A 15,423-nucleotide genomic window follows, 5' to 3' on the forward strand; every position below is an offset into this window, starting at 1 on the left:
CAATGCCTACCTATGCCCCGACAGGTCGTGCCAGGCCCTCTGATCCCTTGCCACCCTTGGCTCTGCCTCGGCCCTCCTCTTCAATATCCGCACCCTCTCCTCCATCCGTTGCCACCACCAGTACTTCTCTGCGTGATGGCCATTGAAACCATCCCTCCTCCAATCCACTCTTAGCCACAGGTGTATTTGAATCCTCCAGGGATGTTAGCCCCATTTTACAGTTGAGAACACCAAGGCTTCCTGAGAAGATTTAATCTCCTGGTGGCCCTTGAATCTGGGAGCAAAGATGGCGTCAACACCTCCCATTCTGGGGCGGGTGTGCCGGGGGCTGAGTGTGGCCGGGCATGGCAGCCAGGTGCCCACTGACCATCCTGTCCTTCCTTGCAGCCCTGCTGTCCTCCTGGTGTGAGGAGCTTGGCCGCCTGCTGCTGCTCCGACATCAGAAGAGCCGCCAGAGCGACCCCCCTGGGAAACTCCCCATGCAGCCCCCCCTCAACTCCATGAGCTCCATGAAACCCACTCTGTCGCACAGGTGAGCGGGCACATGCCACCAGGGGGCGGGGCCAGCTGCCCGGGTGGGTGCCAAGCAGCCTCCTCTTGGGACTCCCTGGTCTCCTTAGAAACACCCCTAAGGCATAGGTACCAAGAAGGGGCCTCTGAACAGTAGAAAAGATGCCCCATCTTCAAAGATGCAGGTGGGATTTAAATCCTTGAGGTGAACGCCATTCCTCCCCCATCAGCACAGGTGGAGAGCACTAGGTTCCCCAGCCTGACTGCTCTGTCCCTTCATGGGGCTCTTTCTTTATAGATTCTGGACTTCTGGTGGAATCTTAAAGTCCTGAACTCAGGTCTTCTGCCTTTCCTGAGCAGGGTTTTGGGACAGACAAGGTCTCGGCAAGGTCACAGGGCTGGTGGTCCTGCCCCAGCTGGGGATGGAACGAGCTCAGGCCAATCGCCTTGAAGCAAAGTGCGTCTGTGCTGGGTCTGCCGGAAGTCTGGGGTCATAGGCAGGAGCAGACTTGCTGGAGGCCTCCAGGCACCAAAGAACTGGCCATTCTGCCCTGCGCCAGCCTCAGAAGAGCACGTGGCCAGGCCTGGCAATTCCCTCAGTTAATTATCTCGAGAGTCCCTTGCTGAGCCGGGGTGCTCTCTCCAGCACTCTGCAGGCTGACCCTGGAACAACGGAGACTGTCATGCTGTCTGCACTCCCTGTGCGGGTCCCTGCTAATGACCGGGAGGGGCATTTGCAGTCAGAGCTCTGCTCTCATTATCCAGCCTGAACGAGGAACCCACAGCCCAGAGCACGCTGCAGGCAGACCTGGGTTGCACCACAGAGGCACTGCCGGGGACTCGGGTGTCAACCACGCTTTATAAATCAAATTAGAGGCTTGTTGACTCTCAGAACCAGAAAGGACCTTAGTACTCATCAAGTCCAGTCCCTGCCTGGGCAAGATCTCCCTGAAACGTGGTGCCCTGCTGCAGTCAGGGGCACCTGGTACCACAGCAAGCCCACCACTACCCAGGGTCACTGCCTTGCTGGACCCTGGGTCTGGCCACTGATAGCCACAGCTACCTGCCTTCTGCAGCAGTGTTGCTTGGCAGGGTTGGCATTTGGCCAGGGGAATTTTTTGTGGAGCGTGGCTTTGCAGGGCATTTATCTCGGTCGCTGTCCACTTGAGTCTTCTCACGTCTGGTCCTTCCCCACCAAGCACTGTAACAGCGAAAAGCCCCCTTGCACATTTTGGAGAGTAGGGCATCATCTTGGCTGAGAACCACTGCTCTGGAGTGGCAAAGCCTGCCTCCTGCGTTCTGATCCCTGCCCCAGCTTCAACTCTCCTGCAGGTCGTCTCTGGGAGCCCCGCCTCTGTGGCCAAATAGTAACCCAAGCAGCTTATTTGGCAGTTGCCCTTGCAATGCTGTAGCTCACTGTCCCTGGCCCAGCCGGCCATCCCTCCAGAATCATCTGAGTGCCTCATCATCCCACCTATCTTGCCCTCCCCAGCCCTCTCTCCTCCAAGTCATTTCAGCAAAGTGGATGCTGATGATGGGTCTGAGCCCCATAGTTGCCCACTGAAGATCCACCTCAGACCTGCTTGACCATGATGGTGCCGCAGATCTGGACCTCAGCCAGCCCTTTGCTGGATCCTTATCGAGTTGAGCTCAGGCTGTGTGCATCCCACACAGAAATGATGAGTGTCTCTGCTCCAGCTGGGGAAGGAATACTCACCAAGGCCGTCTGGGGACTGGCTCAAGGCAGGGTTGGAGTTAAGTGACCTTGGGTTCAGGAGAGAAGCGAGCGGGACTGAGTGTCGGGAGACTGCGCAGAGGACAGGGATCTTAACTGTCCAGGACTTGGATGGACTGTGTGTGGGCGCGTGCATTCTATGAATTCAGACTGGTGTGGCCAAGAAGTACTGTGAGCCAAAGAGCCACCAGCCAGCATCCCAGGTCCTGTTCCTCTGCCACTACTGCAAGTCCAGCTCCCCAGAGGTCCAGCCAAATGACTGACAATGCAAAGCACGTGGTCTGGGAGCTTGAAGACCATGCTGGCATTTTTTCTGCAGAACTCAGGTGGTCTTCCAGAGAAAGGAGAGCCCCGTGGGCCAGACATCCTGCTAAATATCAGTGGTGATCAGTCAGTCCCATGGAACGAGGGATCCTCTCAGGAGCCCAGCAGGGTATTAGGCTGTCTGGATAATGCCTGCCACTGAGTGGCAGAACAGAAAGGGCAAATGGGCCTGGAGGGGGAAAGTGACTTGCCCAAGAACACACAGCCAGAGCAGGATTTTGCACACCACCATCACCCTGTTACTCATAGTTCAAGGTCAGTGATGTCTAGTTATTAGCCCGATTAGGAGGGTCTTTTCTGTAGGGGGTCATGTACTGTTCTGATCCAACAGTCCATCAGTTGCCCGTTTTATAGTGGGGAAGCTGGGACTGGAAGAAGATATGACATTTGTTGAGCAAGGGCCAGTGTACTGTTCTTCTCCAAGCCCAGTGCTGTTCCAAGACACAGTGTGATCCAGTGCTTAAAGTTAGCCAGTATGTCCTTGTGACCTTCATGAGTGTCCCCAGGGAAGAAATCTCTTATTTCCAGAGGAACCCCAGCATAGCCCAACTCCTTTTAAGGCCCTCATGTAATTTCCCAAACTTGAAGGGGAAGGAAATGGAAGAGAAAACTGAGCTTTCAGAGTTGGGAAACACCACCAGACTCCATCATCTCAGCCCAACATTGATGACCCGGAGGAAGGTGGCTCTTCGTGTCTTTGTGTTAGGGAGACAGACGCTGGGCCCGGGAGGGCTGGGCTCTGGGATGCTCAGGATGTGCTGCTCAGAGGCCTTGGGCTGTTGGAAGACTGGGGGTCCCTGGACAAGCAGAGGGGAGGAGCCAGGGAGCCTGGAAGCTTGAAGCCCCACCCTGCCTGGAGGTCTGGGGGGTCCCTGGTGACTGCAGGATTCCTGTGGCTCAGCTGTCACAGTCACATCCACTTGGTGCCACTGTGTGCAGCTGCGCATCTGTACTTGTTCTCCAGGGCTGTGCCTGTGAGTGAGGTGCTTGGCGTCCCTGAGTCCCACAGTTCCTATGGGGACATGGTGACAAGCACCATGAGTGAGATACCAGGGCAGGCTCAGGTTCCCGTGGCCCCGTGGCAGTGTCTGAGTGTGACCGCGCCATGAGGACTGTGGACAATCATCCGTGAAAGTCTTGACAGCCCGTTTTGTCCTTGGTACTGGCCACCATGAGTAGGAGAAGAGAGAGGCCTGGTGAGGCCTGGTGAGGCCCCAGACACTGGCGGGCACTAGGACACCTTCCATGTCCCTGTAGTGACCCAGACCTGATGCCAACAACCATTTCTGCCTTCCTCTCCCGGATTCTTAATGAGTGGTTAAGAAAGTCATTTGTGATTAGCACATTGTCCGTATGCAAATCAGTGTTGCAAAGGTAATTAAGAACCTAATAAATCTTGTTTATGCTGTTAATTTGATTACAATCAAAGCTGGCTAGAACTGGGGAAGATTGCAAGATCAGAGGGTGCCACCCTTGTTCCAGGTGTGGGATTTGGCACTCACAGGAGAGGTCCCCTGGGTGTAGCAGGTGGGGAACAGGCTCTGCTTTTATGTTAAGGAGCTGGGTTTCAACTCTGCTGTCTTCTAGCTGGGTAACTTGGGGCAGGTCCTTAACCTCTCTGTGCCTCAGCATCCTCATTCCCAGAAGGGCAGTAGCACCAGGGGCCTGAAGTCCGTGCTTGCCGTCAACCTTGGCACACTGGGGGTCTCACAGTTATTCATTATTCTCCTGATCCTTGGCCTGGCGCCATCTGGCCGTGCTTGCTCATTCTTGGTCAACCCACAGAGATCAGTCAGTCAAAACCGAGCCCGTCTTCCCCTCACTTTGGTCACGTCCCCACCATCCCAGCTGCCGCTCCTTGCTTTTTTGCATAACTGCAGCAAACTTCAGTTTGCACTAGGCCCTTCTTGCCCCCAGAAATTGAAAAACCCACAAATCCCTGCTCCACCAGCTCCAGATCGCTAAGACGCAAGGACCTTTTCTGTTCCTCCTCCCTGTTGAAAGACGTTCCCAGCCTCTGGCAGGCAGTGAGCCGCAGCACTTTCCCCTTTATGTTCCCTGCAGGGAGGGGAGGAAGGAGGCCCCAGTAATTGTGATGATGGAGAACACCGTTAATGGGTCCCCTAAATTAAAGAGACCAGGAGCGTCGGCTCTTCCCTGGCCTGGCGTTTCATTAGCAGCAACACTACAACCTTGCACAGAGCCGGGACCAATATAGCTGGATCGGGGAGATTAATGAGGGTCTGACAGTACCCTTAATGAGAATTGGTTATTTCTCCCAAATAAAGCGGCAGCCACAAGTGCAAGTCTCACCCACCTTCCATGAATGTCTGTGCAGACACGGCCACTGGCGGTACCCAGCAGCCAGGATCCGTCACTCCCTCACCTCAGGCCTACCTAGCTCACATTCAGCACTTCATTGGTGCCCATGGAACTGGTACAGACATGTAAACCATCTCCTACAGCTTCAGTGAGACGAGCTCTCCATAAAAGATATGCAAAAAGTGCTGAGGGAACAGAGGAAAATGCCCTTGGTTTTATTCAGGAAAGTCCCGAAAGGGGGTATGCAGGCTGGGCTTTGAAGTATAGGTAGGAGTTCACTCGCTAGAGATGGGAAGGCACAAGGTAAGCCTCAGAGGCTTAGAAAACATTCTTTTTAGTTGATAAAGAGGAATGGTAATGGCCCCTCCCATGAGTACATATTTGTAAAACTTCTCAGCACTTTCAGCGTATCATTGAACACATATGGGTACCCGCATGTGGCTGGCCAGGAGACCTGGGGAGAAAGGACAGCAGAGCAGGCCCTGACTGCTGGGCCCTTCACCCATATTCTTGCCTTTCCTCTTAGGAAAGTGTTAAGTCCCACTTTACAGATGAGGAAATGAGGCTGATTAAAAACGAAGCGGTGAAGTTCACAGAATCGGCAAAGGCAGAGCCGAGGTTTGTCCCCAGTCTAACTCCAGAGCCCACATGAGTGGCCTGTCTCCGGCCCGGCACTGGTTCCTCTGTGGATGGAACAGGATCCCTGGGGCGGTGGTGCCTGGCCAGGACTGTGGCTGGGGGCAGTCTGTGGCATGAGATCAGGACTATTCGTGCTGGATGCAGGGTGTACAGAGCAGCAGAATCATGAAGTAGGCTTCTTAGACCTCAAGAGCTCGGGCCTCCCTCTGCGTTGCTTCAAGGCGGAGGTGGCCCCTGATGGGCAGCCCCAGAAGGCCAACACCCCAGCCTGGGGCCGAGCGTGCCTGCAGAATCAACAGTGTTTGTCAGGGGCTCAGAAGGACCTCAGGTTCCCCCTAAAGCCCTCTAGGCCTTCCCTCTCTTGCCCAGGCCTCCCTCCCACCTTAGCCAAGCCCCTGCCTGGGCACAGGGACCAGGTAGCCCCCAAGGACCGTGTAAGTCTAGGCAGAGGCAGGAGGGCCGCTGCTGCGGTGGGCCTGCGGGGGTGAGCGCCCTCACAGCCACAGCAGGAGCATCTCCCCCAGGACAGGATGCGTCAAACTGCAGCCGCGCCTGCCACTTCTGCTTCTGCAGCAGGTACGCACGGAGGCCCGGAAGACCAAGACTGCATGCCTACTCCCGGTGTGTGCTCTTCCCCCAGTGTGCAAGGCAGCACGTCTGTAGGGCTCCCATGTGCCCGGGCCTCTGCACACCGGCTGTACACCTCCACTCTAGGGCAGTGACCCTGCCAGCCAGTCAGCAGGATGCCCACTTTGGGAACATTAGTTAACTTTGCTTCTCACCGAGTTTGGGGTGGAGTGGGTGAAACAGGAAGGAGCGGGTTTCCTCCCACAAGGCCCACCCACAGAGCTTCAGGGCAGTCAGGAGCTGCTTGTGGGCCTCAAGCACAGTATCCCTGGTGAGCAGGGGCCTCCCCTGTTGAGGTGGTGAGGCAGCAGCTGCCTGGGGCCCCTGGGGGGTCACTTCCTGAGCATGACCAGGCATGTTCTAAAAGGACAAACCTTGCCTACGCCATCATCAGCCTAGAGGGTCAGTGGGAACTTGTGGGCTGGAGTTCTGGGAGAGAAAACAGACTCAAGCTTGTGTTTGCCTCAGTTGCCGGGGGAACCCGTGTTTATCCAGCACACCTGGGCCGTGAGCCCTGCAGGACAGCCAGTGTCAGGGATCTCTGTTTCTAAAGCGGGGCCTCCCTGCCAGACACTGCTCTGCCACCCTGGAACCACCTTGGGCTCAGCCACCTCACGGAGAGAACAGGGGACCTTTGTCCAGCCTCCCGAGGAGCCCCTTGAGTGCTTGCTTTCCCATGCTGCTCCTGCCTGCTCCTCTAAACTCCTGGTCCCCAGTCTGCCAGACAGAGACCTGTCACTACCTGTGCATCCGGAGCTCCCTCTTTCCAGCAGCACTGACCCCTATCCTGTCTGTCCGGCTGAGGCCATCTCTTCCCCAGGTTCAACCCTGCTCTTTCCCCACCGACGTCATGAGTAATGAGTGTGTCACTTTCCAACTGAGGAAGCCTTTTTGTCCTCTGAGCCACATCTGTCTTAGCACCTGAGACTGGGGTTCGGACTTATTTGAGCCCTATAGTAAGACACATAGTACCCGCAGCTCAGGTGTGTTTCAGACCAACCCAGAAGGTTAACACTCATCCTTACTGTGAGCTCACGCTTGATCACCTTGTCCCCTCATGCTGGCTCAGTGTCCTGACCCACTCATGTTTTTGTGACCTGCAGCTAGAGAACGCTGGGGGAGCGGAGTGGAGGGTCGCGCTTGCCCAGACGTCCTGGTCTGGCTCACTTTCAGGTGCCCAGGTAGATGCCGAACAAACATGGGGCCCTGCCCTGGGCGGTGGGTGAATAACAACAGAACAGATGGTGGCGACAGTGGTGGAGTGCTGCGGAAGACAGTCAGGAGCCAGGGAAAGGAGAAAAGCAGCGTGGGGCGTGACTGCTCTTACACTACGGCAGGCAGAGCCAGGCTGGCCCTCCGCAAAGGTGACCTCTGAACAGAGACCGCAGGCAGTGGGAGATAAGGAGAGAAGCGGCTGAGGCAGGGGAAGGGCGAGTGAGCCTCAGTGACACAGCCCGCGTGCAGGCAGCTCACTGCCACAGGGTCCTGACCAGCATTGCCAAGGGCTCAGCCGGGCAGCACAGGCACCTGAGTGGCCATGCCGGCTCCCCGCTCCTGCTGGCACACGGAACGCCCTCCTGGAGCGCCGGCCTCGGGCCGGTTCTAGCTCCCACTTGTGTTCTCATGAGCGTGGTGCCCCCAGCACCTCCACCACCTCTGGGACTGGATGGCCCCTCGGGCAGGACTCCAGTGAGCCTTCAGTTTGTACTGAGTCTCATAAGGAAGGCACCAGGTGTTTCCCACATCCTTTCCCTAGCGTAGCTCGAGTGGGTACACAGGACGTCACCCCCATTGGAGGCCCGTGGCACAGCTGGGCCACAGACCTGGGCGCTCTGCTTTCCTGCCCTTCCTGGGCCCTGTGTGCTGGGATTCCGTGGGCACCCTGACAGGTGGGACAGAAGAGCCAGCACAGGCTCGAGGGGTGGGTCAGCCTCAGCTCAGCACCCCTGGGGCTGGAACCCCCTGGCAGGTCTTCATGCTGTGACCCCACCTGCCCCTTCTCAAGCTCTTGTCCCTCCCTGGGATCTCACTGCTGCACCTCAGCATGGCAGGAGACCTTGCTGACCACTCCCGGGGGGGCCGTCGGGGGAGGTTAAGTGCTGGCTTCTGATGTTCGAGGGCTCCCTGGAGAGACTTCACCAAACCTGATGGGCTTTGGCAGGCCTGGTGTGGGTGGGGGAGGGACAGGTGTCCAGGGCAGCCACGTGCGGGGTCAGGTGGAGTTAGTGGGTAAATCATTCCTAAGTGGGCATTTGGACTTTGCCTTGTCAACACTGGAAGCCACTGAAGGACTTTGATTGTGCTGAGGGTCTTGGGTGTTGGAGGGGGATTAGCTCGTCGGGGATGTGCACAAGAGATGAGTGGGGGCAGGGGAGGGGACGGAGGCCGGTAGGCCTGTACCTGCATTGTCCTGGCCCAGGAGGGAAGGGCGACCTAAGAAGCCTGCGTTCCAAAGGCCAGGCCAGCTGGGCTCAGCAGCCAACCTGCTATGAGGGGGTGGGAAGAGCCAAGGCTCCCGGTCACAAACCCTTTCAGCCTTCACTGAGAAGGGGCCCGGCAGTCCCCAGGGGCGGTGGTGTAGGTTCTTCCCAGGGGGCTGCTTGGAGTCAGCGTGATTGAAGAAGGGGCTTAGATCGAGACCCAGGACACCCCACTTCCTTCATTGCATGGACTGTGGACTTGGGGCCAAGGTGAGGCAGGCAGACAGGGGGGTGGCCCCGCAGGGACAGGGGAGACACTCACTTCTGCACAGCCTGCCACCATGTAAGGCCCACCTGTTCTGCACCAGGTGCCATGACAGGCCTGGGGGTGGAGTGCTGTGCTGACTGGGATGGGGCTCCTGGGACTCGCTGGAGCAGCGGCAGAACAATGGGGTGCAGGACATGGCCCCCCTGAGCCCTGTGCACCAGCCCCTGAGGACCTCCCTCTGTCTCCCTCTACAGTGATGGGTCGTTCCCCTATGACTCTGTCCCTTGGCAGCAGAACACCAACCAGCCTCCCGGCTCCCTCTCCGTGGTCACCACGGTTTGGGGAGTGACCAACACATCCCAGAGCCAGGTAAGATCCTATCTTGCCCCTGGCCACACCCTCTTCCAGGTACCCCTCATTCCTGGGGCCCTCAGGTCACCCTGCCATGCCAGCCCCTCTTGCTCCCCCGGGCTCTGGCTGGCAGACCTGTTTTCAGGGTACAGCCAGCTGCCAGCACATCTCCACTCCAGTAAGGGTCTGTTCACCACACCCTCACCTGCTCCCCACACTGCCTGCCTCCCCGCCTAGCCCTTGTAAACTCTGGGACTCACTCTGCCTCCGCCACCTCACTTTTTCTACATTGTCCTCCCCTTCTCTCTCTTCCTCCCTCCCCGTCTCCTTGTCTCCCTTTTTTGTCTCCATGGGTAGCAGCTGGGGTGATAACCACTCACTCTGCTCACAGGTCCTCGGGAACCCTATGGCCAATGCCAACAACCCTATGAATCCAGGCGGCAACCCCATGGCGTCGGGCATGACCACCAGCAACCCCGGCCTCAACTCCCCGCAGTTCGCTGGGCAGCAGCAGCAGTTCTCGGCCAAGGCTGGCCCCGCTCAGCCCTACATCCAGCAGAGCGTGTACGGCCGGCCCAACTACCCCGGCAGCGGGGGCTTCGGGGCCAGGTGAGCAGGCAGCAGGGGCTTGGCCTTCAGCAGCCGCATGTCCGCCCCGCCCTCCTGCCTCCATCCAGGTGGGAGCGTCCAGTTGCATTCCCAGCACCGTGCTTCCTGAGACACGTGGGCAGGGCGGCCCCTTGTCACATTCCTGGCTGTCCTGCCTGTTCTCAGGACTGGCTTGCAGATTCCATGCTGCAGTAGCTGGGCCGTGTCCTGACGCTCTCAGGCCTGGAGGAACAGGAGGCTACTAGGTTCTCCCTCCTGCTGGTGACCCCTCTGCCTCATATCTTTATAAGTCGGGAGCCATTGAGAGCTGGACCAGGAAAGCCACGGAGCAGCTAGAAGGGGACTCCCCACTTGCCCAGGCCTCATTAAGCAACTCTGCCTTGCCAGTCTGTGAAGGAAGAAGGAAGCAGGGATCCCCAGGGAGGAGTTTGGGGGTGGGAGGCAGGGCAGACACGGACAGCAGAGGGAGGTGCCCACCCTACCCTAACGGAGACCCCCACTTTGGCCTTAACCCTGCCCGGCTGTACGTACCACAGCCTTGCTGGGTTTCCAGCCTGGGGTTGGCAGAGCAGTGCAGCCTACTGGTTAAACTCTCGTGTCAGGCGCACCTGGCGCTGTGTCTGCAGCTCTGCCATCAGTGCCAGAGCACCTCAGGCGAGGGCGAGTTGCTCAGGCTTGCTGGGGCCCAGTGTCCCCTAGAAGACAACTGACCAGGTGACCACGAGCTTGCAGTGAGGATGCCCCAACACCAGGGCTGCAGGAGTAGTGCCTAGCCATCTCTAGTGCACCGTGGCTGCCAGCCTCAGGAGTCCCTCGTCCTCTCTAGGCTCTGCACCTGAGTGCCTCACACATGCATGAGTTGGTGTCCCACGCCCTGGGACAGCCCTGCCCACCTCCCCGGAGCCCCAGGTTTGTCCTGGGTTCATCTTTAGGGACAGGCAGTACCTAACTCTTCCATCCTTCTCCCCGCAGCTACCCTGGGGGTCCCAGTGCCCCCGCAGGCATGGGCATCCCTCCGCACACCAGGCCACCTGCTGATTTCACTCAGCCGGCAGCCGCTGCTGCAGCAGCTGCAGTAGCAGCGGCGGCGGCCACGGCCACCGCCACGGCCACAGCCACCGTGGCAGCGTTGCAGGAGACGCAGAACAAGGATATTAACCAGTATGGACCGGTAAGGGTTCCCACTCATCCTGCCCCAGCCTTGCCCGGGCAGACAGTGCAGGGCTTGGGGACCGTGTGTGCTGGAGAGCCAATGGCGTCAGGGTGCGCCGGGTGTTCCTGGCAGCGCCTGGAGCCTGTGTGTTAGGGTGTGGGTGTGGCGGCATGGTTGGGTGCGGCGTGGGCATCTGGGAGCTCGTGTGCGTTCTGTGTGGGCTGGCGTGTCTGCATATGAGGAAAGAGCTTCTGCATTGCCCCCGGGGCCCCCTGTTCACTGAAGAGTGGGCTCAGTGTCTGCAAGTTGTCTCCCACAACCCTGCTGAGGCCTGGGGCCTGGGTAGGCCTGCTAGGGCATCTGCTGCCTGTGCCAGTTCGAGGAGGGCCTTGGAGTGTGAGCAGGAGGGCCCCCGTAGCAGTGCAGGACAGGTCCCTGGAGGTGGGGCCACAGAGCAGAAGTAAAAGCTGGAATTGAGTCAGACTTTGTGGATGGAGGGTGTGTCTCCATTGGCCGAGGACCAGAACTTCCAGGAAAGGGGCTTTAGCCTCCATCCTCATCTGCCTCCACCCTCCAGTGTCCCTCCCCATATCCCTCCCCACCCTGCACACTCTTCCCTGTCCCCTGCCTGCCTCCCTGGAAATGCTGCCTGTGCATTGGAGTGACTGCTCCCCACCCCAGTCCCTAACACCCCTGGAACTGCATCTTCCCTGTGCGGCCTGCAGAGGACAGCAGTGAGCCCAGGAGGACAGGGTCCCTTGGGGCCTGGTCATCAGCAGCAGCCACCCAGGAAAGTGCTCCCTCCCCGTAACCCCCTTCCTCCCTGCACTTTCAATGCATGTGGCATTTTATTCTTTTTTTTTCTTCTTCTTCTCCCGTTGAAGGTCTGTTCCTCTTTCCAGATGGGTCCCACCCAGGCGTATAACAGCCAATTCATGAACCAGCCCGGGCCTCGGGGGCCTGCCTCCATGGGGGGCAGCATGAACCCTGCCAGCATGGCGGCTGGCATGACGCCCTCGGGGATGAGCGGCCCTCCCATGGGCATGAACCAGCCCCGGCCGCCTGGCATCAGCCCCTTTGGCACACATGGGCAGCGGATGCCCCAGCAGACCTACCCGGGCCCCCGGCCCCAGTCCCTTCCTATTCAGAGCATAAAGAGGCCATACCCCGGAGAGGTGAGTGTGGTGGCAGTCTGCAGGGGCACAGAGGGCAGTGGGAGGGCTGGGCTCAACGATGCCAGGGCTGTGGGTGGAGCCATGGAAAGGGCACAATTGGACCCCAGAAAACCTGGGCCAAAAGGCAGGTCTGTGAGCTGGGCCTCCTGGCATTGAGACCTGGTTCTGCTGTTTCCCACCCAGAAGTCCCTGAGCAAATCCGGCCACCTCCCTGAGCCACCATTTCGTCATCTGTAAAAGTGGCAGCAGTCCATTTCCCCGACTAGGCTGCCTGGGGTCCTGGCCGAGGGCATGTTCAGGAAGTCCTCCTCAGCAAGCAGTCGCTGCCGCTGCCACTCTCTTCTGTCCTACCTCAGAGGCTCCTGGGCAGCTGCGTGAAGAACTGAACCCACAGAGGGTCACGCCCACACGAGGGCTTCCCCAGCTTCCCCCAGGAACCGGAGCTGAGATGATACCCTTGAAATGCATGTGTGTGTGTCATCGGTGATCAGCAGGCAGCTGCAGTCCTGGGCACATCCCCATCAGCATCCACCATGCTGGGCTAGTGGTGCCTCTTGGGCACCAGCCAGCTTAGGGGAGGTGTTGGGGAAGATTCAGGGAAGCAGAACTCATACCTCCTGCCTCAGGAACCCAAGACTGAAGCAGGAAAGAAAAGGCTTAAGCCAGGACCCACAAAGGAACAGAACTCAGTGTGAGGCTAGAGAAAGGGAGTGTTACAGACAAATCAGCAGCAACTGGCCCATCCTGGTACCAAGTAAGGGTTTAGTTCACCTGCAGAGGACACCAGGACCCTGGAGTCCTGAACGCTTATGAAACCTGCCTGTCTGCTCACCCCTGAATCCTCTGCTAGAGCACCAGCTCTCTGCTCACACACCGTTCTCAGGTTGGCTTCCCAAAGAGCCACGTTCCTTGCATGTCTGTGCAGCATCTACTCTAGCACAAGCTGGGTGACTTGGCAACCAGTGTTGTCCTGTGACCAAAGGGTTCAAGGGTTGGGGGCCATCCTCAAGCATCCAGGAGGCTGGGTCAAGGCCTGATCCCTTAGTTCAGGGAGGGCCAGAGAAGGACCATGGACCCGCCTCCCCCAGGCCCTGGCTGGCCTTACTCCCAGCACAGAGCCCCTGCTACTTCTGAGTTCTCTTCTCAGCCCCTCTGTGCTGACACTTGCAGTGTCCCCAGCGACTACCCTGGGGTTTGCCTCCATGAGCCAAACCTTGGGTAACCAGCACAAGACCAGCCATCTCAGATGTGGCCACAGCAGAGCCCTGGTCACTAGCGCTAAGCCTGCACCTGCACCAATGCCCGCCCCAGGAGAACACCCCAAGAACTCCTGCTCATCTTTCCTGAAGAAGTCACGCCCCTTGTGGAACACTGCGGCTCCCCAGTTACTAAACGCCGGGTCCTGGGTGGCAGTGCTGTGTGCTCCCAGCCTCTTCGGCCTGACCCACCTCACCATGGTGCTCCCATCCGCATTGAATTATCAGCCTTAGGGCGGGGCTGGAGTCAGGTCATCCAGTCCCAGAGTGGGGCAGGTGCCAGCCAGGTCCACATCTGCAGCAATGAGACCGCACTCTTGCACACAGCAGCCACCAGGTCCCAACGGTGTGCATCATGGAAGGTCCTTTAGTGCTCACCACTCTGGTGTGTGCCCCCAGGCCCTTCATTCACTTAGTGAGCAAGTGTCGGTTGAGGTCCTGCTTTCTGCCAGGCACTGGGGCACAGTCACCAACTGGATCTCTAAGCCGAGAGGACTGGAGAGACACTTAGACAAGAATGTCAACAGAGAAGCAAGAAGAAATCACTGACTCCACAAGAAGTCCTATTCTGGGGGTCTGGGCTGCAGGTGGCCCTGAGCGTCACCTGACTCTGGATGCTGAATCTTTTCCCTTCACCAACCAGGTCTCCCAGGCTCTGCATGGCTGGGTGGTGACGGCCTGGAACTGGATGTGTATGTGTGTGTTCTGCTCGGCTGGGGTTCGGGGACAGTGCCATGCAGATTCCGCCTCAGAATACAGGGGGTGCGAGCTTTCTGGAAGTGCAGCCTGCGGCTTGCATTTCCCTGTCACATTCTGTGCACACTGGGGAACATAGCCCTGAATCAAGCACTGGGAGACATGGAGAGGAGGGCTTTAGAAAGAGCCTCCTCAAGATGGCAGGACCAAGAAGCTCTGGAAGTGGCCCAGGAGTCCCAAGGGCATGTGTCTCTGGATGAATGACCTTAAGGGGAGGTGTCCCGTGAGCTGGACAGGCAGAATGTCACGTCCCCAGATGTCGAGGCAAGAAGGAGCTCAGCATCGTCATGTTCAGCCTTTCCTTTCCGCAAGGCAGGCCATTTCAGGGTAGGACAGCAGAGTCCACAGATAGGAGGTGGACCTGGTCCCAGCCTCAGAGTGAGCCACTTGGCTACAAAATACTGACAACTTCTCCTCTGCCCTTCTTCTGCCACCACAGCAATATGGAAACCAGCAATATGGACCAAACAGCCAGTTCCCCACCCAGCCAGGCCAGTACCCCACTCCCAACCCCCCAAGGCCACTCACCTCTCCCAACTACCCTGGGCAAAGGATGCCGAGCCAGCCCAGCACCGGGCAGTACCCTCCCCCCACGGTCAACATGGGGCAGTATTACAAGGTGAGTCCCACCCACCTTGGGGCACCCCAAACCTCACTACCCTCCACCCCGAGCCCCTCCCTCCTAACACATCCTTAACCTCACCAGTAATATTTGGAGACTGCATGTGTCCCCCAAATACACCGAGGGCAGGGGAGGTTTCTTGTTGTCCTGGAGGGCTCAGAACTAAGTTTGAGTGGCCGGGAAGTCAGACTGACTTCTCCTGGTTTCTGTTTATATGGAGCTTAGATGATGGATTTCTTTATATATGGCACACACAACATAATAACAATAGAGGAAATGCCTTTTAAGAAAAAACTATACACCCTGAATATGTTAACATTTTATTCTAAACTGCATGCAGATGGGCACCAACACATTATAAAACTCTCACTACACCTGTGATCTCTGTGCTTCTTGGTCCTGGGAATTGAACCCAGGGCCCCACACATACTTGGCAAGTGCTCTACCACTGAGCTACAGTCCTAGTCCTTCTCATTTTTTATTTTGAGACAGGGTCTTACTGAATTGTACAGGTTGGCTTCAAACTTGTGACCTTCCTGTCTCCGCTCCCCAAGTAGCTGGGATTACAGCCATAAGCCACTGCTCCCAGCTACAGCTATAATTTTGACCTAACCTGAATTAATAAGCATATTACCTATTGCTATAGCATCTCTATC

At 57.8% G+C, this 15,423-nt stretch overlaps 1 protein-coding gene across 10 annotated transcripts in view; it reads left to right on the forward strand.

Annotated features, from left to right (window-relative positions):
* The window catches only part of Zmiz1 (zinc finger MIZ-type containing 1), a 221,417-nt gene that overhangs the window by 188,430 nt on the left and 17,564 nt on the right, over window positions 1–15,423 (forward strand). For 9 of the 10 annotated variants that reach the window (XM_047552574.1, XM_047552582.1, XM_047552579.1 and 6 more), the window contains 6 exons: window positions 388–532; window positions 9,100–9,214; window positions 9,588–9,805; window positions 10,778–10,976; window positions 11,843–12,133; window positions 14,585–14,764. In XM_047552574.1, the coding sequence (XP_047408530.1) occupies window positions 388–532; window positions 9,100–9,214; window positions 9,588–9,805; window positions 10,778–10,976; window positions 11,843–12,133; window positions 14,585–14,764 (1,148 nt within the window). The remainder of the gene's footprint in view (window positions 1–387; window positions 533–9,099; window positions 9,215–9,587; window positions 9,806–10,777; window positions 10,977–11,842; window positions 12,134–14,584; window positions 14,765–15,423) is intronic. The other variant, XM_047552580.1, reaches the window with a different exon arrangement.

Source organism: Sciurus carolinensis, chromosome 5 (assembly GCF_902686445.1).
Source record: "Sciurus carolinensis chromosome 5, mSciCar1.2, whole genome shotgun sequence".
Classification (NCBI taxonomy): Eukaryota; Metazoa; Chordata; class Mammalia; order Rodentia; family Sciuridae; genus Sciurus; species Sciurus carolinensis.